The 24,755-nt window shown below is 48.3% G+C and overlaps 1 protein-coding gene across 5 annotated transcripts in view; it reads left to right on the top strand.

Annotated features, from left to right (window-relative positions):
• The window catches only part of MYZAP (myocardial zonula adherens protein), an 87,079-nt gene that overhangs the window by 23,981 nt on the left and 38,343 nt on the right, over nucleotides 1–24,755 (top strand). For 3 of the 5 annotated variants that reach the window (XM_034660921.1, XM_034660924.1, XM_034660922.1), the window contains 8 exons: nucleotides 4,059–4,151; nucleotides 7,429–7,542; nucleotides 10,873–11,025; nucleotides 14,184–14,309; nucleotides 15,322–15,450; nucleotides 15,587–15,643; nucleotides 19,456–19,535; nucleotides 20,983–21,088. In XM_034660921.1, coding sequence (XP_034516812.1) covers nucleotides 4,059–4,151; nucleotides 7,429–7,542; nucleotides 10,873–11,025; nucleotides 14,184–14,309; nucleotides 15,322–15,450; nucleotides 15,587–15,643; nucleotides 19,456–19,535; nucleotides 20,983–21,088 — 858 coding nt within the window. The remainder of the gene's footprint in view (nucleotides 1–4,058; nucleotides 4,152–7,428; nucleotides 7,543–10,872; nucleotides 11,026–14,183; nucleotides 14,310–15,321; nucleotides 15,451–15,586; nucleotides 15,644–19,455; nucleotides 19,536–20,982; nucleotides 21,089–24,755) is intronic. The other 2 variants (XM_002920672.4, XM_019801205.2) reach the window with 1 other exon arrangement.

The following is a 24,755-nucleotide window of genomic DNA, read 5'->3' as shown; positions in this document are numbered from 1 at the left end:
TGGAAATGTTTCTACATATCTTCACGGTGATGTTAAAGGTGGAGATGTAATTCTGCAGCAAGGTCTAGAGTGAACTGCTGGAGGTGACTAAGTAGGGATGCCCGGGAGACCAAATGACCCCCATCTTCCATGCCTTTTAAGTGATTTTTGATTATTATGTTGGATACTCCAGGCCCAGTACGTGAGTTTCAAAAAGTGTGTACATTTGGTTGCAAGGAACAGAGATGGCAACTCGAAAAGGAAATTTGTCTCATGTGAGGATTAAACATAGGGGTAGGTGGGCTCTCGCCAGGACATGTCCAGGCACAGTCCGACTTGTCTGAGTTTCCTTTGGTTCTGTCCTTCAGCCTCAGGCTCATGGCATCATCTGAAAATATCATGGTGTCTGGAGGAAGAAAAGAGGCCACTTGTGTCTGGTTTCCTCTAGAGGCCCTTTATTAGGCTGCTGCTTATGTCTCATTGGCCAGTATTGGGTCACATGCTCCTTCCCAGTTCCATCCCTGGATGGATCCCCTGGCGAGGGGAATGGGATTATGGCTGTTTCAGACCAATTCGTTGTCGAAACAGATGCTGAGAAGTCAACCACTGTAGACACTGTCCACCTCAGGCCAATCAATGTCATTTCTTTGTGTTTAGTATTACATTTCTTTTTTTTTTTTTTTTTAAGATTTTATTTATTTATTTGACAGAGATAGAGACAGCCAGCGAGAGAGGGAATGCAAGCAGGGGGAGTGGGAGAGGAAGAAGCAGGCTCATAGCGGAAGAGCCTGATGTGGGGTTCGATCCCACAACGCCAGGATCACGCCCTGAGCTGAAGGCAGAGGCTTAATGACTGAGCCACCCAGGCGCCCCTACATTTCTTTTTAATTACACGCTTTCAAGAAAATTTGGAAACCACAAAAATGTATAAGAAACCAAAACCATCCATAATTCTACAATTTAACCAGAACAGTTGTTAAGGAACATTTCCTTCTAAATTTTTTCTTTTCATCCATCTCCATCCATCCATCCATCTATCCATTTATCTCCATTTCTTTTTGATTCTTTGGCTTCCCAATGCCCTCGTTGACCAAATCAGCGTGATTAGATAGAGAGGAAATGAGTTACTCTGACGCCGTTGGGGCCTGAGCGCCAGCCTGTGGACCAGAAAGTGCTCGTGAGCAACAGAGCAGCGTGGGGCAGTGGGCTACCCCCCCAGACATCAGTCCAACGTCCACCTCTGTGCTTGGCCCAGTCAAGCTTTTGTTCTCTGTGATCTTCCATTTTTTCCTGTATAGATTGTGGAGGTTGGGAAGGGACCCCTAAAGTCAAAACTGCCAGCTATTTATTTGGTGTGTTTGCGGAGGAGACACAAAGTGATGTTGTCAGCCTTTGTGTGGATTTTTTAAAAGAACATCTCATATCGAGTATTAAAAATAATAACTGTTTTGGGCACCTTCTTTCATGTGTCCTGAAAGATTTGGATACTTACATAATTAAAAGGGATAAAAACATCTTGTCTTGATTAAAAATGATAATAAATGCTTAACAGAGAAAATGAAGAAAAGGCAAAACCACACACACAAAGGCACAGGACAAGTGTGACAACCCCCAGCCTCAAATCCCCAGTCATCCTACTCCCCAAATATAATTTTTAATCATTCAGAGTGTCTCATTCCTGATTTTCCTAAATAGAAGCAACTTGAACAGTCCTAGCCGCCAGTATTTTTCTCATGGAAAGAGTCCCTTCTCCTCTACCTCAGGGAGGTGGGCCTCGGAAGCAGAGCTGAGAGTCGCCAGTTGCCCAAGACAAAAGCAGCAGGTGGAGGCTGGTTGTGAACTAGCGATGACGTGTGCCTAGGGCCCAGGGGTGGTTCTGACCTGAATTACCAGCCTCCACGGGGACCTGCAACTTAAAATTAATTTCCAGGTCCCACCTGCTCTAGCCAACTTCAGATCCATCCCTGGCCTGCTTGTCCCTAAGCATGTATGTGGGATTGTTGGTTCTCTTGCCATGAGTGACTCTGCCCGGTTGGCTTCCTGCAGTATTTGCCACCCTGCGTGAGAGCCAGTGCACTCCCCGCTGGTGAGCAGCGTGAGCGTAAACTCAGGGCCACCGTGAAAGACGGTCTGTCTGCCCAGAGTGAAGAGTTGTGTTTTGGGCCTCATTTTCCTCAAAATGATTATAGATAACAGCAAGAAAGTAGACTCTGTTATCAGGGTTCATTTAGGGAGGGCTTGGCACCTTGACTTGTGCCCTGCTGCCGAAATCGTCACCAGTATGCAGTCGCCCCTAATAAACATGCAGTCTGATGTAAAACCATGCGCTAACTGCGCAGACACAGCTTCAAGGTGACGTTCCCCCCATGCTGTCCCCTACATGCCTCTCATTCCAACCAACTGCTGCCTTCCGGGCCTTCCTGTGATGAAGTTCTGGAGCTCTCTGCAGAGGGCTTCCTTGAGACCTCTTTTCTATTTGAGGACCCCTGAGCTCTCCATCAGTCAGAGGGGCAGCAGAAGAAGGGAGGAGATGGGGTCAAGGTTTTGTGTTTTTATTTATAAAATTTTTAAGGACCTGGTTACTCCTTTGGCAGTGCTAGTATAGAGAAACTTCAGTGGTTGTGTGAACAGGTGTTCAGGGGATCACCCTGACCTTTGTTATATTTTGTGCCTTGTGTATTATTGGTGATTACTGAGGAACTAATGTTCAAATTTATGGTCTCTCTAGACACAGACTTCCCTACTGTATATTCCAGACATTTAATTGCTCTTTGGTGGTCAGAGCAGACACAGGGAAGATTAGAGTTTGCTTTTTGGTTTTGGTTTTTTGGTTCTCCTAGCCACCCGTTTATAGAGTTGACTTGTTAAAAGTTTCCTACTTAGGCGCGCCTGGGTGGCACAGCGGTTAAGCATCTGCCTTCGGCTCAGGGCGTGATCCCGGCGTTGTGGGATCGAGCCCCATCAGGCTCTTCTATGAGCCTGCTTCTTCCANCCTGCTTCTTCCTCTCCCACTCCCCCTGCTTGTGTTCCCTCTCTCACTGGCTGTCTCTATCTCTGTCAAATAAATAAATAAAATCTTAAAAAAATAAAAATAAAAAAAGTTTCCTATGTATAAAAATGCATGATAGGAAAAAGGGTATATCTTTTTTTTTATCATTATTCAGCTTTTTTTTATTTTTTTAATTATATTATGTTAATCACCATACAGTACATCCCCGGATTCCGATGTAAAGTTCGATGCTTCATTAGTTGCGTATAACACCCAGTGCACCATGCAATACGTGCCCTCCTTACTACCCATCACCAGTCTATCCCATTCCCCCACCCCCTCCCCTCTGAAGTCTTCAGTTTGTTTCTCATAGTCCATAGTCTCTCATGTTTCATTCCCCCTTCTGATTACCCCCCTTTTCTTTATCCCTTTCTTCCCCTACCGATCATCCTAGTTCTTATGTTCCATAGATGAGAGAAATCATATGATAATTGTCTTTCTCTGCTTGACTTATTTCACTTAGCATTATCTCCTCCAGTGCTGTCCATGTTGCAGCAAATGTTGAGAATTCGTTCTTTCTGATAGCTGAGTAATATTCCATTGTATATGTGGACCACAGCTTCTTAATCCAGTCATCAGTTGAAGGGCATCTCGGCTCCTTCCACGATTTAGCTATTGTGGACAATGCAGCTATGAACATTGGGGTGCATATGGCCCTTCTCTTTATTACGTCTGTATCTTTGGGGTAAACAGAAAAAGGGTATATCTTGCCTGGATGTGTTTTGATAGGTGATAGGAAATTTCAACAAACCATTTTTTCTTTGGAGCTTATTATTTGGGTAATTAACCTTTATTAATAATTGTAATCATATATAATCATAATGTGTATTTATTAATTGGTATCATTTGGATAATTCCCTTGTCTTTTTAACTAGATATTAAGAGTGATTTTATCCCTTCATCTCCTAAGCTGGCATGTTCTTAAAATTGTTTTTTTTTTTTTTTTGTGGGGCCCTCCTGTCATTAGGGTTTCAGCAAATTTCACATGAAAATGTTATAGCTTGATCTCTAACTAGCATCTCATCTGCAGGTGAGAGCCACTTTGGAAAAAGTAAGGAAGCGAATGTATGGAGACTATGACGAAATGAGACAGAAGATTCGACAGCTCACCCAGGAATTGTCAGTAAGTGCATATCTCAGTGACTTGGAAATATGGAGGGTGGTGGGGTCTAGCACTCCAAGTGGCTGGTGCCTGAACATATTTGAGTTTATGATGTTCTTTGCAAATGGAATCCTATTTTAAATGAACTGAGGGAATTTCATCACAGAATTAAGTTTATTACTTAAAGGGATATTTTTGTGGCAAGAATAATCTTTACATTCAAAGCATTCCCTCCACAGTCAGCTGCCATTATTACTGCCATTATTACTATTTAACATTGTACCTGAGAGACTAGCCACTGGAATTAAACAAGAGACATGAATTTAGAGGCATAAAAATTGGACAGGTAAATGTAGAACTGTCACTGCTTACAAACTACATGATTATATACCCAGAAAACACAAGTGAGCCTGTGGAAAAAAAACCCTATAAAAAACAATTTTGTAAGGTAGGGTAAAAAAATTGATACAAACAGATTTCAATATACCAAAAAAAAAAAAACAAAACAACTGGTAAGAAATAAGAGCAACAGAAAACTACCAAATATCTAGGAGTAATTTGTACCAAGAGGAAAGACCTACCATGTGCTTAGACAGGAAGCGCCAACGTTGTCAGATGTCAGTACTATTCAGGTTAATGTACGAATGTAATGTAACCCAATAAAAATACCAACAGATTTTTATTTTGTTGTTTTTACAACTGGGCTAGATGATTCCAAAGTATACAGAAAATAAACATGGAGAGTTGAGGAAGTTCTGGAAAAAAATTCAATGAGGAAGACTAGCTCTGTTAATGTTACAAGAAACTGAGAGAGCCTCAAAGATTAGGACAGTATCATATTGACACATAAATAAGCATCCATGAAGAAAGCCCAGAAATGTATGCCGCTATGTGATAAATGTAGCAACTCAAATAAAAGGAGGAAAGTGGACCAGTCAATATATGCTGTGGGAACAACTTATATGCGGTCATGACAGACTTCTATCTGGATGAATTCCAAAGAGATCAAAGACTTAAATGCTGAAGATGAAACTTAAAAGTGCCATAAGAAAACATGTGTGAGTTCTTTTATACTCTTGGGATGGAGAAGGCTTTTTGTTACTCTGACGTGAAATCCCAAGAACCACAAAAGAAAAGTTTGGTAACTTTGACTACAGTGAAATGAAAGACGTGTGCTGGCAAAAGCACCAAAGTCCAGTGACAAACCTAGCAAAAATGATTTGCTCCTCATATCCTAGACAGCAGGCCAATTTCCTGAGTATTTAAAGAGTGCACAGACATCAAGAAGAAAAGGCCACAACTCATAAAAATAGGCAAAGTATGTGTTATAGATAACTTCGAGTAAAAGGATGGAGAGCTCTGACATGTCTGACAGCAGGCTCTGCCTCCTTCTCAATAAGAGAAATTCCAATTAAAACCATCCTGAGATGTAATTGTTACCTATGAGACTGGCGTCCCTGTAGGAGTGGACAGGACACTGTCTTAGCAGTGCTGTGCAGGAACTGGCAGATTGCTGCACAGGATGTAATTTTGAATCGCCCTGCGAGAGAGCGCGATTGGCAGCATCTACAGAATGACAAGGGCCTCTCTCCTGTGACTTCGCGGTTCTCTTCTGAAGAACATATTCTGTAAACTCTCACACGTGACAGACATACGTACGAGTTTAGCTATCCAGCATCGTTTGCAATAGTAACAAGACTGGAAACCTAAATGTCCATCAAGAAGGGGAAAGTAAAATAAATTACCACTCTACAATAGAGTACGCAGAATTTAAAAAAGAAGAAGGGGGTGCCTGGGTAGCTCCATTACCTGAGCATCAGACTCTGATTTTGGCTCAGGTCGTGATCTCAGAGTTGTGGGATCGAGCCCTGCGTTGGGCTGTGCGCTGGGTATGGAGTCTGCTTAAGGCTTAAGTCTCCCCGCCACCCCCACCCCGGTGATTCTTGGTTGGGGGGCAGAGCTGGCAAGGTGGTATCTGAGTGGATGGGACAGGGGTGATTGATTTATTTTAGTGTCTACCTTTTATATTTTGTAAATGTTTGAACTGTGTGAAGGTATTACTTTCGAATTTAAGAAAAAATAACATTCATCTGGTTTAAACAAGCTAATGCTTGTGAGAAAAAAATTTTTTATACTTGTGATTCATAACGTTGAAGAAAAAAAAGCCCATGTATATATGACAGAGTTTCCATCGAGGTAAATATCTGCCGGAAGGAAGCACAGTTGCAACAGTCGTGCCTTCGAGTTCAGCGTGGCTGGGCTGGGCGGTGCTCGGCTTGGGTTGGGCTGCGTAAGCCAGAGCCAGCGCCTTGGTGACAGGGCTGCGGCGTGTGAATGAGCCGCCTAGCCCAGCCCGTTCTCGCCGGCCGGCCCGCGGGAGAGGTCTGCGAAGCCCTCCCCTGCTTGTGCGGGTTTACTCTGCCGGACACCGACACAAGAACGGCTGTAATTAAAGCCGAAGGATTGCAGTTGCAGGCGATGCACGAACACGTCTGCCCCTGGCTTTCCAGCACCTTCCCGGGCACACCCTCATTCCCCCGAGCGGGAATGGTGGTGGAAGCGTCTGCACAGTCCGCTCCGGCTCCAGGCCCGCCCACGTTCCGTGGCCGGATGCCCACGGCTCTCCGTGCTCGGTGAGCCTGCCGCCCGCTCCGGCCTGGCCTGTTTCCACTCGGCCTCCCACGCACAGGGCACCGCCCACTCCAGCACCGTCGCTGCTGGCTGCTTCTGCAGGCCCGCGGACCCCGCAGGCGTCCCGCCTTGAGCCTACCCCGAGCCCTTACCGCTGCGGTATAGCCAGCGCTTCCTGAAGGTCTGGCTTGAGACTGCTGGAACTCTCTCTGAGGAAGCTGTCTCAAACATGCCAAACACACACGCCCAACAAAGACCACCCCGCAGCAGCGGCAGCCCCTAACCGCGCTTGAGAAGTGCGTGCGCCCCACGTATGCTCTTCCTGCGGAGAGTAGAAAGCAAGATGGCAGAAGATGTTCCAGCTGGGTTCTAGGTCCAGCTCTGCCTCTTCCCAGCGGCTGGTGTGCAGATCCCTGAACTCCTCGGATTCGGTTTCCTCCATAGAAAGGGGGTGTTCCGGCTGCCGCACCTGTTGCGAGGACCCAGCTAGGCCCTGCGCGGGGAACGCATGAAGGAACAGTGTTCTGTTCTTTCCCCCCTCTGGGTCATGCAGATGTTGACTCTGTAATCTTAAGCTCTACTTGAAATATCAGGAGAAGGTTCTAGCCTAACTGAGGCTCGTTGTGTGTGTATATGGTTTTGTGTAACTACCTCATCATCTGTCTAGGCTTCCCAGGCTCAGCAGGAGTATCTCGAGAGTCACATCCAGACACAGTCGTCCGCCCTGGACAGTTTCAACGCCACGAACTCAGCCTTAACATCGGACTCCATCGGCCTGCAGGTACTCATCGCTCGCTGCCAGCCTGGGTGCCCTCTGTTACGGGGCAGGCATGCCTAACCAGGTGTGGGCCCTATGCCTGTCTAGAAAAGTAAGTCACGGGGTGTCTTCAGATCATGATGCAGGATCCTCCAAGCATGGCCACAGTAAAGACCCCGCCAGGACGCAGGTGAAGGAAGTGAAAGGAAGTGCTTCCAAGTGGAGGCTCTGAACCTTTGAGTTGAGTTTGTGTTTGCCTTCGTTAAAATGGAAGTTTAGATCCTGAGCTCCATGCTAGCGGCGTCCCTTTCTCCAACAGGTGCCCAAGTGGTCTCAGGTGTCAGTGCCTAAAAGAGCACATCAGCCCCTGCTCCTTGCAGCCCTAGTTGCGGGAAGTTCCACCCAGGCACGGAAAAGGCAGACTCAGTCACAGACACCCTGTAGTCATGCATGGCGGGGAACTCCCAAAGGCTGCTAAGCACATTTGCCTAATTTAGAAATTATCTCACAAGAGAAGAAATCCTATGCAAGCCAAAGAATGTCCCATAGTCCCAGACAGGGAAGCAGGAAGTCTCAGGACCCTGCAGATGTGTGTTGTCAGCCCGCTTTCGGAGGATTGCTGTCGGGAGGAATCTGATTTGCTGGGAGCTCACCAGGCCAGTGCCACCCACTCTTACCCTGTCCTGCAACCGAGTCCTGCATCTCCTATGCAAATTAACCTGAACGTGTTCAGAACAGCGTGTTACATTCACCAGAAACAGTGTCCCTTGACTTTAGTTTCCAGATATGCAAACAATAGTTTCTGCCTCTCCTCCAAGTTCATTTGGCTCTTATCTTTTTACACTCCTCTTAAAGGTCCTATGGCTGTTACTGTCCTTCCCAGTTCTGTGTAAATAACTTATCAGATAAACAAATTTTCGTGTTGGGATCATCCACTTCCCCATGAACCGAATATCATCTGGTAACAGCTGTTACGGCGATAGTGCCAACCACGGAGTTGGGCGCAACAGTGGGCCCGGGTGGGCGTCATCTTTGGATTTGTCTGGGAGGCCATTTCTGGGGGGGGGGTCTCAGAGTCTCACCCTTTTCCTGGTCCTTCTTAGTGCATGCCCACTTTCCCCTGGCTTCAGGCCTGGCCCTGCTCTGGGTCTGGTTTATGCAGTAGCCTTGGCTTTCCCTTCCTTCTGCCATCAAGGGGGATTGGCAAAGCTCCCTTTCCTTCTCTCTTGGGCGTCTTCTCACTCCTGCTCACCTGGGAGGTGCCGCACCTCACCTGAGTTCAGACCTGGCTGGCGCGGGTACTGTCTTTCTGGTTTTTCTTCCCTGCCGTACTTCCAATCTGCCATCCTGCTGGCTCCCCAGGCCGTGAGGTCAGCTGTTAGAACAGGGTCAGCCGTGACCCAGGTACCCTGACTGGTTTCTAGTTATGGTCCAGCCTCTTGGCCCGCGGCGGACCAAGGAGCTTTATCATGAAATGATTAAAAATTATTGTTAAAAAGGAGGAGGAGAAGGAGAAAAAGGAAGGAAAGCACCATATCACAGACAGGAAATTCAAGTGCATCTGAAGATAGTTGGCTTCTTATTTCTGCAAGGCCCTGACCTCTCCCATTGCCCGGACTGGCCCATTTTCATTAGTATTGACCATGAGACCAGACTCTTTTTTTGATGTCACAGAATGTCAGAACAGAAGGGAACTGCTGAGATGATTTCCAGTCCGCTTGTTTTATGGATAAACAAGCCGAGGTCAGCAGAGAGAAATGCCTTAAACAAGGTGACTAGCTAGTAGCAGAGCCAGGACCAGAACCCTGGTCTCTGGGTCCAGATGTAGGCTCACGAGCACAAGCATTGGACCTGTAAAGCCCGTGGGCCTTGGAGAGTGGCTGGTGGGGCCAGGTGGTTTCTAAAGCCCCTTGCAGCTCAAATTATTTTCTCATTCTCTGCTTCCACGTGGCTTCTGTAGTTTCTTTCATATTGATGTGCCTCCATCAAAAATCCTTTCTCCTGATTCAAGGAGGTTTAGGAGCGAGAGGCTTTTTATCCAGAGGGGTGGCTAAGGACTCAGGTAAGCTTCAGGGACTGATCACCCACAAAGAGGACAAAGGTATTAGAAAATGGGTCCAGGGGCGCCTGGGTGGCACAGCGGTTGGGCGTCTGCCTTCAGCTCAGGGCGTGATCCCGGCGTTGTGGGATCGAGCCCCACATCGGGCTCCTCTGCTATGAGCCTGCTTCTTCCTCTCCCACTCCCCCTGCTTGTGTTCCCTCTCTCGCTGGCTGTCTTTGTCTCTGTAGAATAAATAAATAAAATCTTTAAAAAATAAAAAAAAATAAAAAAAAATAAAAAGAAAATGGGTCCAACACTGGAGTTTCCACATCTGACCGAAAGCTGAGCACAGCCTGGGGAGCGGGTAGATGGTGGCCATAACCCAGTCCCCGGCGGTGAGAATCCCGGGTTGTGGAGGCCGTTCTCTGTACCGGGGCGGGGGGGTTTAGCCAAGTGGAACCAGAGCTTTAATGCCACCAACATCCAATTGTTCTTGCTCCAGTGGGTGGCCTGGAGCAGTAGTCAACAGGCTTTTGACGCTTCTCGGGCACTTGTCTGAGTCCCCACACTCCGCTCCCTGGTGTCCCCTCATCGCCACCCTTCTCTGCCTGAGAGGGGACGGTGACGCACTTGGGGGCGCCACCAGCGCCTCTCCGTGCTGTGCCCGTGCTCGCCGGCAGTCCACAAGCACTGCGGCGGCAGCCCCTGTAGGGAGACAGGGCAATATCTCCGTTCTCCAAAACACGTTTTGTTCTGATTTTGTTGCGGGAGCATGAAGGATACAGAAAACAGAGAAGGAAATAAATACCCCCCCCCAAGCCTACCGCCTGGAGACCCCCGTGTATTTGGGATTCGGTGAGATTCAGCCTAGCCTTCAAAAAAAATTTTCTCTGCATTAATGCATTTGAACAACTGCTTGTACATTTGTCTTCTCAAAATGGGATTTGTTCTGTCCTTACTATTTTCAAAACCCATTTTTCTTGATGTGAAATAATGCATCATGAACACATTTCCTTGGAAAGACTCCATATTTGTCCGTTTCCATCCATCGTAAGCAGTGGCAGCCGGGGGTGGGCAGAGGCTGGGGGTGTTCGAGGGGAGGCTTGCCGGCCACCCTGCCGCAGAGCCCCAGACCTCTTGACCACGGTGGTGGGGGGACCCTCAGCCCCTCGAACGGCAGCATCGTGGCCTGCAGCTGCCGGGGCCTGACCTCCGTCTCAGTGGTTAATGGCAAAGGGATGTCCCCATGCACGTCTCTGGCCGTGTGTACTCACATCGCCGGATCTGGTTTTGATTTCTTTTTGTGTCCATAGAAAACCCTGGTGGATGTCACTTTGGAAAACAGCCACATTAAGGACCGGATGAGGGACCTGCGGCGGAGCTATGAGGCGTCCGTGGGCCAGCTGCGCGAGAGGCAGAGGCAGCTGGAGGTGGCGCAGGTTGAAAACCAGCTGCTGAAAATGAAGGTGGAGTGTGGGGGTGCAGATTCTCCCCGACCCTTCTCTTCTTTCCCTTTTCTCCTCTCTCTTCCCATCTTCAGTAATTCCTTCTCCTTTCCTGTTTTCCTAGTTGGCGTTGCCCACATTTTTGTGGCCAGCTCTGCAGGGCCCTGCTTGAGGGCACCAAGGGGGTTTCTGTGTTCACTGCTGTCAGTCCAGATTGGGGGGCCCCGTGAATGCCCCCGGCGGGCCCTCCTGCCCCGGCCCCAGTGGCCTCAAGGGCTGCCAAGGCCGTCGTCATGGCACTGCTGTCACATACGGAGAGGGCACTGGGGGCCCACAGGTCTGGGACTTCAGAAGCTTCACTCTTCAAATTTTCTCTGACTCTCAAGGTCTTTGTGTGTGGGGTAAGAATAAAGAGCTTGGGAGCACGCGGGAAGAAGATCCGTGGGTGACCGAGGACCTGGGCAGTGTCCCTCTGGTCCTCCAGGCTGCGCCTGTTCCTCAACGGGGCTTCTCGTGCCTTGGAGGTGTTAGGACCCCTCCCAGAATGTGAAGCGCGCATTGATCTCCTACCCGCCGGTAGGAGCAGACCCAGGGATGGCTTAGAGAAGGCGCTCAATAAATTATTGCCTGGAAGAATTTCATGCTTAAGTCTGGTTTTCAGAGTGAGTTCAGCACAGCATTAGGCAGTCCTAGAGGAGAGGGCCTCATAGGTAGTGTCTCCGCACAGTCTGTTGCTCAAATCAGAATACCTTTGGGACTGGAGGGTGGTGCTATGAAGAACTGAGTTGGGGCGGGGCGCCTGGGTGGCTGAGTCAGTTGGGCGTCTGACTCTTGGTTTTAGCTCAGGTCATGATCTCAGGGTCGTGGGATCAAGCCCTGCATCGGCTCCATGCTCACCGGGGAGTCTGCTTGACGATTCTCTCTCTGTCCCTCTGCCCTTCCCCCTGCTCACATGTCCCTGCTCTCTCTCTCAAGTAAATAAAGCTTTTTTAAAAAAAGAATTGGGTTAGGGAGACAAACAGGATGTGTGGTCCCCCCCCACCCGTGGGGCTGCCTCACGGGGGGAGGGGTTGCCATGTTACCCCGTGTCGTCACTGTGATCGCCCCATGGATTTGTGCCTGCACAGTCCGCCTGGCCAGACACAACCACCCTGACCAGATTGCTCGAGAGTAGATCAGCTCCTCTTTGCTTCACTTCAGACAGGGCAGCTCGTCTCTTTATGATTTCATATACTGTATGTCTGAAGAAGAGTTTGGAAAAAAGGGGTGTGTTGCTGGAAAAGCCAGAAAGTACTGCTGGCTTTTTCTCCTCTGCTGAGCTGGGCCCACACAGGCACTAGGAGTGCCCGGCTGAGTGTTCCCCAGACCAGGCGGGAATGTTTCTAGACGCAGTATTTAGGAAGGCACAAACGTATGGAAAGGCAGGCTCCAGATTTCTTCCATGAGCAGAACTTCAGTGTCTCCTGCGGACGGTTGGCCGGTGTAACTAATGGGACAGCTTCAGCTCCTTGTGGGCAGCTTGCCTTCAGAGGCCTCCCCACATCTCTGACATAACTAAATTTTAATATATGCACATGGCGGGGGGAAAGAAAGCCAGACAGTAGGAAGGTAGTCTAGAAATACGCCTGCACCATTTCACATTCCTGCCAGCGGTGTGAGATTTCTGATTTCTGCACGTCCTCACCAGCGTTTGTGGCTGCCTCATGGCTGGTGGCCGTCCTGGGCGCGTGAAGTGTGTCTCTGGTTTCGTGTCCCCCATAACGGATGATGTGGCACATATTTCTTGTGCTTCCAGGTCATTTGTAAGTCTTCCCAAAGATCTCTGTCAGAGCTTCACCCATTTTAAGATTGGATATTTTATTTTTGAGTTGTAAAAGTTCTTTACAAGTTACCAGATATGTGATTTGCAGATCTTTTCTCCCACTCGCTGGGTTTTTCACTTTCTTGATGGTATCCTTTGAAGCACAGAAGTTTGAATATTGAATACCAATGATGTCTTTCTATGTATCTTTTGTCATGTGCGCTTTTGGTACCCTATCTAAGAAACCATTGCCTCACCAGAGGTCATAAAGATTTACCTTATGTTTTCTTGGAGGAGTTTTATAGTTCTGGCTTTAACATTTAAATCTTTGATCCACTTTGGCTTAATTTTTGGTTATGGTGTGTTAGGTGTCTAACATCATTCTTTCACATGGGGCTATCCATTTGTCCCAGCACCATTTGTTGGAAAGACTATTCTTTACCCATTGAATGGTCTCAGTAGGTAATTTCTTGAAATTTAATTTTTTTATAACAGATAAACGATTTACTTAACTCAGAGTCAAATCTACAAAACAGTATATTCAGAAATAGACTATATCTGTAATATCCCCTTTTGTCTCTTACTCCTTCCTTCAATAGGTAACCTTTTTAAATTTTTAAATTGTATTGCTTATCCTACTCGTAGTGATCTTTTTTTCAGCCCTCAACAGAATACTCAAGAATTTAAAAAGCACAGCTTTTGAGGTTAACTAGGGTGTGGAAATCTTATCCAGAGAAAAAGGTTTGTTAAAATTGATAGAATAAAAGATAATAAAATTTCAGGATCAAAAGACATTAGACAGGAAAAGTCCTTAAAGAAAGGGATTAAGAAGTTAGTGAAATGTGGACACATTTTAGAGAGAATTCATATTTTTTTTTTTTAGAGATGGTAGGAGGGCGGGGGGGGGGGCGGGAGAGGGAGAGGAAGAAAATCTTAAGCAGGCTCCACGCCCAGGGTGGAGCCTGACATGGGGCTCGATCTCATGACCTTGAGATCATGATCTGAGCCGAAACTGAGTCAGACGCTTAACCCACTGAGACAGCCGGGCGTGCCCTAAGAAAATTCAGTTTAAAAGTGGCTGAACTGGGGGGACAGGGCTAATACGTACGTACGTTTCTGTCTTTTGAAAAATTCACTCACATGGAGGGTCTTTGTCCTGAGAACACAGGGCGAAGTACCCCTTTGTCTTTTTCTACCCGTCCGCGCACCCACCCCCCTTCCCGCTGTCCCCCTCCTGATAGCTCCTGCTGCTTCGGTCTCCCGCGGCAGAATCCGGGGTTCGCTGCTGCGTGCCCACACCTGCCCCACGCCCGCGGTGAGAGGGGCTGGTTCCCCGGAGCCGGCAAAAGCCGGAGCTCTGACATGCGTGTCTTTGTAGGTGGAATCCTCCCAGGAGGCCAACGCCGAGGTGATGAGGGAGATGACCAGGAAGCTGTACGGCCAGTACGAAGAGAAGCTGCAGGAAGAGCAGCGGAAGCACAGCGCCGAGAAGGAGGCTCTCCTGGTGTGTATGTCGTAGCTGCGGGAGATGTGCCGGAGAACATTCGTCCGTGGTTGTGGGGGAGGCTGAGGTAGCAGGGTTCTGCTTGGAGGGGAGGCAGCAGACTCTAACGGGGGTGGGGGTCAAGGTGTTCATTCTTTTACTCACTCCCCCACTTCTCCCTCCCTCTATTCATCTCCCTCCTTGCCTTGAAGAGCCCCCAGTCTCTTCCCCTGAATGCACCCCTTTCTCTGGCTGGACTCGCCACTTGCCAGTCTCCTGGCTGGCCCCGGGCTTGCGTGCTGCTGTGCTCCCTTCTCCCTCCATTTGCTCCTGTTTCCCTGAAATGCCCTCCTGCGCTTGCTCTTCCGTAAGCTCCTGCAAAGCCTTGACAGTGCCGCGCTCGCCATGCATGAAGTCTTTGCCGTTCATGAGGAGTGGCCTCTGGGTTTGGGAAGCCCACACCCTCTGCTCTTAGCTGTGGTGTTCTGTTGTTCCTGTTACTAGAGTGGGACTGCACACCTCGCTCACATCTTGGCTTCTCCAGGAGCGAGTGTAAGTTCCTTGAAGGCGGGGAGTCCGTGGCTGCCTTATCGTGTGTTCTTAAGGCTTTGTCAGTGTGCTAAATGGTTGACCGAGTTGGGGCTTTGCATTATGGGAGAAAGGGTCTAGGCATTCTGCGTTCAATTCCAGACATGGCCCTACTTCCCTTTGTATTGTCGGCAAATACACTGATACTTTGAGCATCCAGTCAAGGAAGAAATAACATTTGCAGGCTTGTTTTCTTAGACATAAGAAGTCAGGGGGGAAAAGGAGAAAAAAAGAACTAGGCGCATTAAAAATCCACACGATGTTTCCTTCTTTCCAGGTGAGCCAGAATCATGGGAGTTCATGATCTGAGTTCATGACACTCCTAGGCCCCAGGGGTTTGCTTTTAGAGAGACATCATGGTTTAGCAAGGTCGGCGCTGTTTGGACCCTAGTTAGCAGCCTCGGGACTCCAAGGCTGTGCTGAGAACAGTGTGTTTCTTTTGCAGGAAGAAACCAAGAGTTTTCTGAAAGCAATTGAAGAAGCCAATAAAAAGATGGAAGCAGCGGAAATCAGCCTGGAGGAGAAGGACCAGAGGATCGGGGAGCTGGACAGGCTGATCGAGCGCATGGAAAAGGTAACAGACACTGCTCTGGGCCCAGCGCCCACGGCCCAGACTCCCCACCTCTCCGTGGCCCCCGCAGGCCTGTCTGAAGGTGTGAGGAGCCTTCAGCACTCATCCCACCCATCCCTCCCATTTGTGATTTAAACAGGAAAGACCAAGCTGCAACCTAAAGAAGGAGGAGGTCAAAGTTCTGATTTTTGCTATGGTAACTATTTTGATGCTTTAAAAAACATCTCATATATAATTATTTACAAACGTTAGTGTTTTTGCACCCTGCTTTGCTGGGGTCCCAAGCACGAAGTTCGGTCTGCTCACTGAGTAACTAAGCCGCGTTTAAATGTTCCAGCCGTACCCTGAGTGTGCTGTTTCTTGGGCGTGCGTCTGAACGGTTGGCTTTTCTCGGACACCCCACATCTGCCAGCCGAGTGGAGGACACCACGTTTTCTGTGGGCGGGGGTGGGGTGGGCTGGGGAAGGCAGGAGCTCGGCTGAGATGATGAAGCCAGTGGAGAGCAAGGGAGGAAGCCGGACATGAGGCAGAACTTGGAAAACGGGAAGAAGGGGTGGGAGAGAGGAAAGAGGAAGAAACAGGCAGGGTGACCTTCAGCACGTGACGGCTGACTTCTGGGGGAGGAGTGGTAGTTTGGGGGCAAAGCCGTGGCTGGTTTCTGGAGAATGGCTCTGAGCAGCAGGTGGGTCTGCAGGACAGTGGCCACCTGTCAAGACTGTGACATCAGAGACCCCGGCTGGGGGTGAGCCAGGGGAATGACAATGTGCGTGAGGTCGACACCTGGGCTTCCAGTGATTCTGAGGGAGGTCTCCTTACCTCTGGCGTCTGCAGCATAGGCCCCTCTCAGTCCCCTGGTGCGGTGAGGTGTAAGCGGGCCAGGAATGGCATGAAACTCTGTGCTGTGGAGCTTTGGGCCTTGTGGGGCTCCCACTTTAGTTAATCTCTTTGTTTGGGAGGGACTCGAGCGAAATGAAGAGTCTGTTACAATGTCACCGTTCCTCTTGGGGAAACAGAATCGTATCTTTTATTGCAGAGAAGAGGGTAAAGCGGCATGCCTAAGACTAACATCAGGATTGGTTGGTGGTGGTAGTAGTGAGGATTGGGCAATGATGGCATTTTCTAGAACTTAGGTGAGCTTTCTCCCACATTCCCTCGCCCCGGCAACAGCAGAAGATACTGCCCTTGTAAATGCTCCCTGTGGTGACGGATTTTCCTGCCACATGCAGGCGCAAAGTGGGCGGGCAACCTGGTTTGGGCAGGAAGTTGTCTAAAATACAGGTTTTAGAATCAGATAGATCTAGGGTTTGAATCGTGCCTCTCTCTCTCTAGCTGCGGGCAGTTACTTGACTCTTCCAAACTGAGTTTCCTCTTCTGTAAAATGCTGATAGTAATCATTCTTCTGCTTAAGGCTTTGTGAGCAGTAAACGAGAGAAGTCCACACACGGTGCCCAGCACAGTGCCTAGCATACAGTCGTGGCTCAAAAATGTGGGGCTTTGATTTTTATTTTGTTACAGACTTGTGTACATGTCTGCCCCCAGAGCCAGCTTTTTTTTTTTTAGCTGGATTTTTTTTTTCCCTAGCTTATCTTCTTTGTACCCTTGGGATTCTGAAAGTAGGATTTTCCCCCACTGATTTCCACGTGAAGCCTGTGTGAGAGGCGATGGGCGGGAGGCCGGGGAGGTGGGAAGGCCAGCCTTCCCTGCCAGCATTTATGGGACACGGGATGTTCCCCAAGTCTTGTTGGCTTTTTCTGTAGTGAATGAAAATGGATTGTCCTTTCTCTAAATCCTCTTTTCCATTTAGGCGAGAGATAGGCTTGCTTTATTCCGTTAGGATTAGGTATTCCAGCTGACTGCCCCTTCTCCCTCCGAGATCCCTCTTTCAGAGCAGGAGAGACCAGATGTCACTCACATGCTATGTGAACAGCATGTCCCCAGGCATGAACTGTGTTCATGAACAGTGTCGTATCCTGCTCGTGCCTATTTTTGGATTTTCAAAACACCTTTTTTTTTTTCTTTCTTTTTTTTTTTTATTTTTTCCTGATTAGTAAAAATCTTTCAAGGAATGTGATCTCTCAGGGACCTTGCTGTAGAAAAGGTGATAGTCTCTGCTTGGGTGATGGTTTGACAGGCATATACAAATGTGAGAAATCATCGTGTAGTGTATGTTTGAGATTCATTGTACTTCAATTTAGGGGGAAAAAGCGAACTTTTAAAGTGTGCTGTAAGTGAGAGCTTGCCCCACTCTATGATGGCTTTTTTTCTGGGCGTCTGCCATGGGGGTGCTTGCTTGTGAAAAGTCCGTCACTATCATTTCAGGGCTGTTGTGGACTTCCAGCCAGCAGCGAGCCATGCGAGGACAGGGGGGCATCCTGCCCTGGTGGGCAGTGGACTGTGTCTTTGCTGGAGAGATTTAAGAACAAAAACAGATCCCCACTAAAAGTTGGTCTCCCTTTAGGATGCTAAATCCATCAATGTAATATATACTCTTTCTGCGAGGGCGGACCGTTCCCCCATCCCTTCGGTCTGTTCCTTGGGATATCACGGCCGGTAGGTTCAGAAGTTATGGGAGTTAGAGTTTCAAAGATTTGCTTTTAATAATTTGGCAGTACGAGTTTGTTGGGAGAATTTCTGAGAATAATGATGAGGCACAGGCGTACTTAGGGCCTAATGTAAAATAATCTCCCAATATGGTGAGCAGGATTTGATAAATTTCATTTGAAGGAAATCTACAATACCAACGTCTGTAATGTGTTTCTAGAGCAATTTTGGTTACAATGGGTGCTACGCTTTTATTAATATTTTGCACTTTGTCCAAGGAAATAATGGCCCATATTCTTATATTACCTTTTCTGGATAAACTTCTAAATTTGCATATATACAGCAAAGGGTACCTATCATGCACAGCTTGATCTATGTGCTAGTTTCCTACGGCTGCTCTAATAAACCCCTGGTCGTGGCTTAAAACAACCCCAGTTTATTATCTTATCGTCCTGGAGATCGGAAGTGCTAAAGTCAAGGTGTCGGCAGGGCTGGCTTCCTTCTGGAAGGTCTAGAGGAGAGTCCGTTTGCTGGGCTTTTCTCTAACTTCTGGAAGCTGCCTGCATTCCTTGACTCAGGGCTCCAGCCGGCAGCTTCAAAGCCAGCCCTGTAGCATTTTCCAGTCTCTCTCTCTCTCTCTCTCTCTCTCTCTCTCTCTCTCTGGCTCCAGCCCTTCTTCCTCCTGCCAATAAAGGCCCAGCTGGATAATCTAGGGTCATCCCCCCATTTTAAGACCCTTACCTTAATCCCCTCTGCAAAGTTCCTTTTTCTGGGTAAGGCAGCCCATCCCTGGGGGGTCACCCATTATTCTGACAGTCACAATACGTTTTTACAAGTGAACCTCCCCGTTTAAACACCATCTGGGTTAGTGTATAGGACATTACCCAAATTCCAGAGATTCTTTTCTTGATGATGCGGCAAATAATCAAGAATTTTGCACTATTGACTTAAGGATATGGTTTTTCATTTTTTAGAGCTATAAATTCCCACAAGATATCTGAGCCTAAGTTGAAGGAATACTTATTTATTTATTTATTAAAGATTTATTTATTTTTATTAGAAAGAGCATGCACAAGCAGGGGGAGGGGCAGAGGCAGAGAGCGAATCCTCAAGCAGACTCCCCACGGAGCGTGGAGCCCTTACATGGGGCTCAATGTCATGACCCTGTGATCGTGACCTGAGCCGAAACCAAGAGTTGGACACTTAATAGACTGAGCCACCCAGGCGCCCCATAAAAGGAAACCTCGAATGGCTTTATCCAGGGTATTTGTCTCTAAATCATGAATACGTCTGTAAATGCACACCAAGAGATGTGGCATTTTTGAGCTTTGGTTGGACTGTGGTGGGGGACTGCATAGACCTTACTGGGAGTTCTATAGACTTGACCCCACTAGTGCAGGAATTGCTCGGTGTACATTCTCTGTCCAACCTGGGACACTCTGATTCAAATACCGGTGTCTGTTTCAGGAACGTCACCAGCTTCAACTCCAGCTCCTGGAGCACGAAACAGAGATGTCAGGGGAAATAATGGACTCTGACAGGGAAAGGTAAGACGGACGCCCTTTACCATGTAATGGACTTGGACGGTGGACATGCTGTGTTTTTTGTGGGCTCGCCAGGTCCTTGCGTTTTCCTTTATTTAATCATCCCTGTTGCAGACTCATACGTGTAAAATAGTGGGCCGAGAGCCTCCACTACGGGCTGGTTTCCTTAGGAGTCGGAGCCCCGTCTTGCAGCCCACGGCTGGTTCTTAGTGCAGAGACACACATGGCAGGCTGTCTCGGGTGCAAAAGTTCAGTCTATAAATGTTCTCCATGACCTTCAACTGCACAGGACGCACCTTGTTGATGAGAAGACTCATTAGCTGTGACTAATACCATTGCGGTGGAAACTAATTTTAAAATGCCTTTTTTGGTTTCCAAACGTTTTTTACTCAAACCTGGCCTTGAACATGCCCGTAAAGCCCTGCATCGAAAATGAGGGAGCTGTACGTGGTCTCCTCTAGAAATCAGAGGGCAGAGAGGCTATGCATGGCCCTCTGGTGAAGGAAAACAAGGTTGGGATAATTCGAGCAATTTGAGCCAGTTACTTAACCTCGATGACATTCCTTGCTTATCTGCAAACTGAGAACTCTTTTTAAAGGGGGAAAAGGGTTCAGGTGATGAGGGCAGTGCCCGTCGCACTGGGTCATTAACTGAGAGGGAGCTGGGGGGCATGCCGCCTGCCACGTGGTATGCGCTGGAAAATGTCCGTTTTCCTTCCTCTCTGCAACTTTGGACTTTGCAGTCTTGTGTAGACTTGAACGTAGCCTGGCAGAGAGGCGGAGGGGTAAGCGGACCACCAGACCCTATGTCCACGGTTCCATGCCGTGGCCCCGAAGCCCTGAAGAGGCCATCTGCTGTTCCTTTGGTTTCACCGAACCGAGCAAAGTCAGAGGATAGTTTGTGCTGTTTCAAGACCAAACTAAGATGTGTCTTAGGAAACGACCCCCTCTGTTTTGATGCAGAGAAGGTCTTTCAGCATATTTCCCAGTTTCCCAAAGTAAGTGATGTGTAGACAACTATAGTTGCAGACTTCCCAGGCCTCTGCCCCTTGATTTCAGATAGCACGTTGTGGTACCAGACTCCCCTCCTCTGTTTTCCGATCCGAGGCATTTGACTTGTATAACGTATAGTGTATAGTATTGTATTAACTCCAGAACAGAGAGCCCCTCATTCTGTAAGTGGTGCCCCCACAATTCTGTTTCAGTCCCTGGAAAGTAGAGTTGGTGTCCTTAGAGAAGGTAAACCTTGTCAGTGGGAGCTGGGAAGCGTGCTGTGTCCCTCAGGGGCGGGGGTGGACAGATAGTGACTCCCCCAGGAGACTCAAGAGGAGGAAGAATGCCCGGCTGAGTTGCCCTTCCTGTTCTGGGCGGTGGTCCCTCCAGCTGTGGCTCTCGGGGCCACTGTCGCTGCTCTGGCTGAGGACCTCACGGCTCGCTCTGCTCTGTGTTAGGTACCAGCGGCTGGAGGAGGCGTCTGCCAGCCTCCGGGAACGCATCCGGCACCTCGACGACATGGTGCATTGCCAACAGAAGAAAGTCAAGCAGATGGTTGAGGAGGTAAGCCCCTGTGGGAGGCCGCGGGCCAGGAGGGCTGCCTGTCGTGGGGACACGTCAGCCCGAGAGCCAGCTCTGACCCTCAGCTCAGTTTTCTGTGGCTCACGAGTGAACGTAGCCCAGAGGGAAATTTCCTCATCTGGCCCCCCCGGGACTGGTGATTATCCCTCTAATCACATCAGAGGGTCACAGTTACGAAGGCTGGGAAGCACAGATCCTAAGCTCGCTGGCTTTCAGAGGGCAGGGATTCCCCAAGGGGCTGCCTACAGCTCAGGGGACCCGAGGGTGTGACAAGAAAAGTTTCCTTTAGCTCAGGTCTCTGCACTCCCTTGCATCTAGCTGCCTCTCTCCCAGGGACCACTCCACCTTTTCTTCCTTGCTGGATAGGTGTCTCTTTTCTCTCCCACTCCCTATTTCCTCCCTCCTCCTCTCCCTTTTTCCCCTCATTCTCTTCTCCATCCTTTCTCTCTCCGTCTGTGGGATGTCAGACCAAGTTATAGGTTTACTATATGCTGGACATAGCTTACTCAGTCTGTTTTTCTAAATGGAGAAAACAGGTAAGTTGAACATTTATATTTCTGCTGGAGGAAAAAAAAATTTCTTTCGTGTCACTGTAACCCATCTTTCTCGTGGTGTCAGTAGAAGAAAGCCCAAGCGGTGGTACAGTGAATCACAGGTTCTTGTATCGTTCTTGCTCAATTAATAAATCAGATGGAAAAAAAGGAACAGTTCGTCCCAACAGGGATATAAATTCCCTACGGTCTAATTCTCTATCTTGCATCGAAAGGGCTTTAATTTAGTTAAACATTTGGTTGGCAGTGGGAAAACTGAAAAAAAATTTTTTTTCCTTCTATTAAGCACTACTCTGAAAAGTTATCTGTTAATGAGTTATTGAATTTAAAAGCATGTCTAGTAATCATACACGTCACAGACAGAGAAGACTAAAAGTGTGTCTATTAATCTCTAAAATGTTGGCAGGATTAGTGGAGTGAGGTTAAAGTCAGGGGTTGTGAGGTTGGGGAAGGGTACTTTCTTCTCTCGTCGGATAAACGTATACATTAGGTGAGATCCGTTGCCTTCAACAAGAGATGCAGTCAGACAGCGTTGGCTCCCGTGAGTCCTACGTTGGCTCGTCTGCGAGTGTCAGGACAGAAGAACGAGGAGCCCCTCTGCACCCGCAGGCAGGAGCGACAGTGATGGGTCGATCCTGCCCGGTCATCCACACTAGCTGGGTGTCCAGAGCGGTTTCCCCAGGAAAAGCATTGCTTCGTCACGCTTAGTTAACGTCTCCAGGAATTATGACGGTCAGGTCATAGCTTTTCTGCGTCTGAACTTCGCACTCAGGAAGTCTGGGGCAAGGCTCTCCCTGTCTCCCCACGTGGCTCTTTGACTGTGGAGTGCTACCTTTCTCCCAACACACCACAGGGAGCTGGTGTGCGTTCTTAGATTTTATCTATGAACCAGGGAACAAAGCCTCATACCAGTTGGCTTCTGTTTCAGTTCCTATGGATCAGGGTTTAAGATTGGTACCCAAATCAGAGATCCTTCTTCAAAAGATACTTTCAAGTGGTTTAGGATTCTCTGTTTTCTGATTTCTGGAATAAAACAGATGTACCAATTTGAAGGGAGCAGGGGAAAATCGATATATGAACATAGGGAAGCATATAAAGAACACTGTCCATGGCTTGCTTTTCTACCTGTGACTTAATATCTCCCAGAGAAGCTCCTCTAAGTCCAGACGATGTGGCCTAGAAGACACAGTCATCAGGAGGAAATCGCAGGCTGAAATGTAGGGTGTCGTCGTCAGAGTGAGCGCCACCTAGGGGCCAACTGGGTTCCAACAGTGCGTGGAGACTGGAAAGAAAAGAGAAGACTTTTTATTCTAAATTTAAGCAGCTACCTAAATCAGGTAGCAAGAATTCATGTGTCTGCCCAGCTACCGTGTTAACTCATACCACAAAAGGATGGTTTAAAATCTCAATTGCTGCAGCCCTTGACGTGAATAGATTTGTTTTTCTTGAGTTAGAAACATGTAAAAGGGACATGAACAGATGAGCACGTTTAGAAGAGCAGAATCGGGTTGGAAAGGAGTTGAGAGCCCTAGTGATTCAGGGAGGGGCTGAAGGACTTGGGGAAGAGACAGGCCAAGGAGAGGCTTGAGAGCTGAATTCACGTCTCAGAATGCATTCTTGTTTACTGTTGCAATGCAAGACTGCGCCCGAAGCCCTGGGAGGCACTTGCAGAGAGGCAAATTTCAGCTTTGCATTTCACGTCAAGAAAACATTTCTAATATTGGCTGCCCTGGGAAGGTAGGTAGCCCTTCCTCCCGGGTGCAGTCCTTACGATCCAGGACTTGGGCTCGAAGCTCTTTATGGAGCGTGCTTTACTGTTTACTAGGCTATGTGGTCTCAGCGTCATCACTACTTTGCGTAAGCAGCACAGTTAGCAAATTCATAACCTCTGACTTTAGTTTATTTGTATCTGTGAACTCCAGCTATCCAGATATTGAGACAAACTTGACCTAGAAATAGAGGCCGACTTTATGTGCAGCAGATGTTATGGACAGTTTTGCTTCGCTCACGTGAAGTCTGAAAGCTTGTCCGTGTGCTAGCTTCACATTTCCCAAGGGTGGGGGTCCAGGCTGCAGCCACTGCTGGCGTCATTTTAGCCAGAACGTCTACGAAGAAACTTAGTTTACTGAAACGATGGGCTGCTTTTTCCAGCTCAAGACTGAAAAAAGTGTTACTGAGGTTCTTGGAATCCTTAAAAGTGAAGTCATGTATTTCCTTCCACCTTTAGTAGGATATAATTTCATAATAATAATAACAACAATAATGAATAAAAACGAGCTGTCCTGGATTTTGCAGTCGTTGGCCTGATAAGGACTTGATTTTCACTGTGTGGGATGGGCTAACGGCAGGGCAGGGCAGGGTGGGCCCTTCTGAATGAAGGATTGGTATATGTCTTATGGGGTCAAGTTCGATGCACAGTGAGTGTCTTGTGTGACGTGGGGTACCAATACCCGCACCAGGCTATATCTTTGTAACAAATTACATCTCCTTTTGTGGTGGATGTCAGGGATTGGTTACCCCCCTCCTGTCACTAATTCTTCCAACTGGTTGTGGCTCTGACAAAAAAAAAATAAAAACGAAGCGAGCCTATATATGACGCTTTTAGACTTCTAAGGGTTTGCCAGAAAATATAGAGGGACTGAACTTGTGGGGAGATTCCCGGGCCTGTGAATTCACTAGGTAAGTAAGCACCAGCACGTTCTCTGTGCCCAGGGCAGGGCTGGTCCTGCCCTCCGGGATCTTACCATCTGGTGTGACCTGCCTACAGAGTCATTCTTGCGCATGGGCTTCTCTCTTCTGTTGAAGCCTTGTTGGGATTGGCGGTCCTCGGTGCGGGGTGCGGCTGCGTTCTTCAGCTTGCCTTTCAGGGGCGGAGATGGGGCGGAGCGAGAGCCTGGGCGGAGCCTGACGCGGGAGCCACGCCCCCTGCCGCTCAAGCACGCCGCTTCACCAGCTCTCCCACGGCCGGTCCCCCGCCAGCCAAAGCAGCTTTCCTGCCAAGGGGAAGGTTACCTGGAGGAAAGAACAAATTCTTATTTGCCCTCGAAAAGGGGCATCTTCTCTTACATTTTTGTCAGTAGGCAGTGATACTCGAGTAA

Source organism: Ailuropoda melanoleuca, chromosome 5 (genome assembly GCF_002007445.2).
Source record: "Ailuropoda melanoleuca isolate Jingjing chromosome 5, ASM200744v2, whole genome shotgun sequence".
NCBI classification, from domain to species: domain Eukaryota; kingdom Metazoa; phylum Chordata; class Mammalia; order Carnivora; family Ursidae; genus Ailuropoda; species Ailuropoda melanoleuca.
This window is presented reverse-complemented; position numbering and strand designations above follow the sequence as displayed.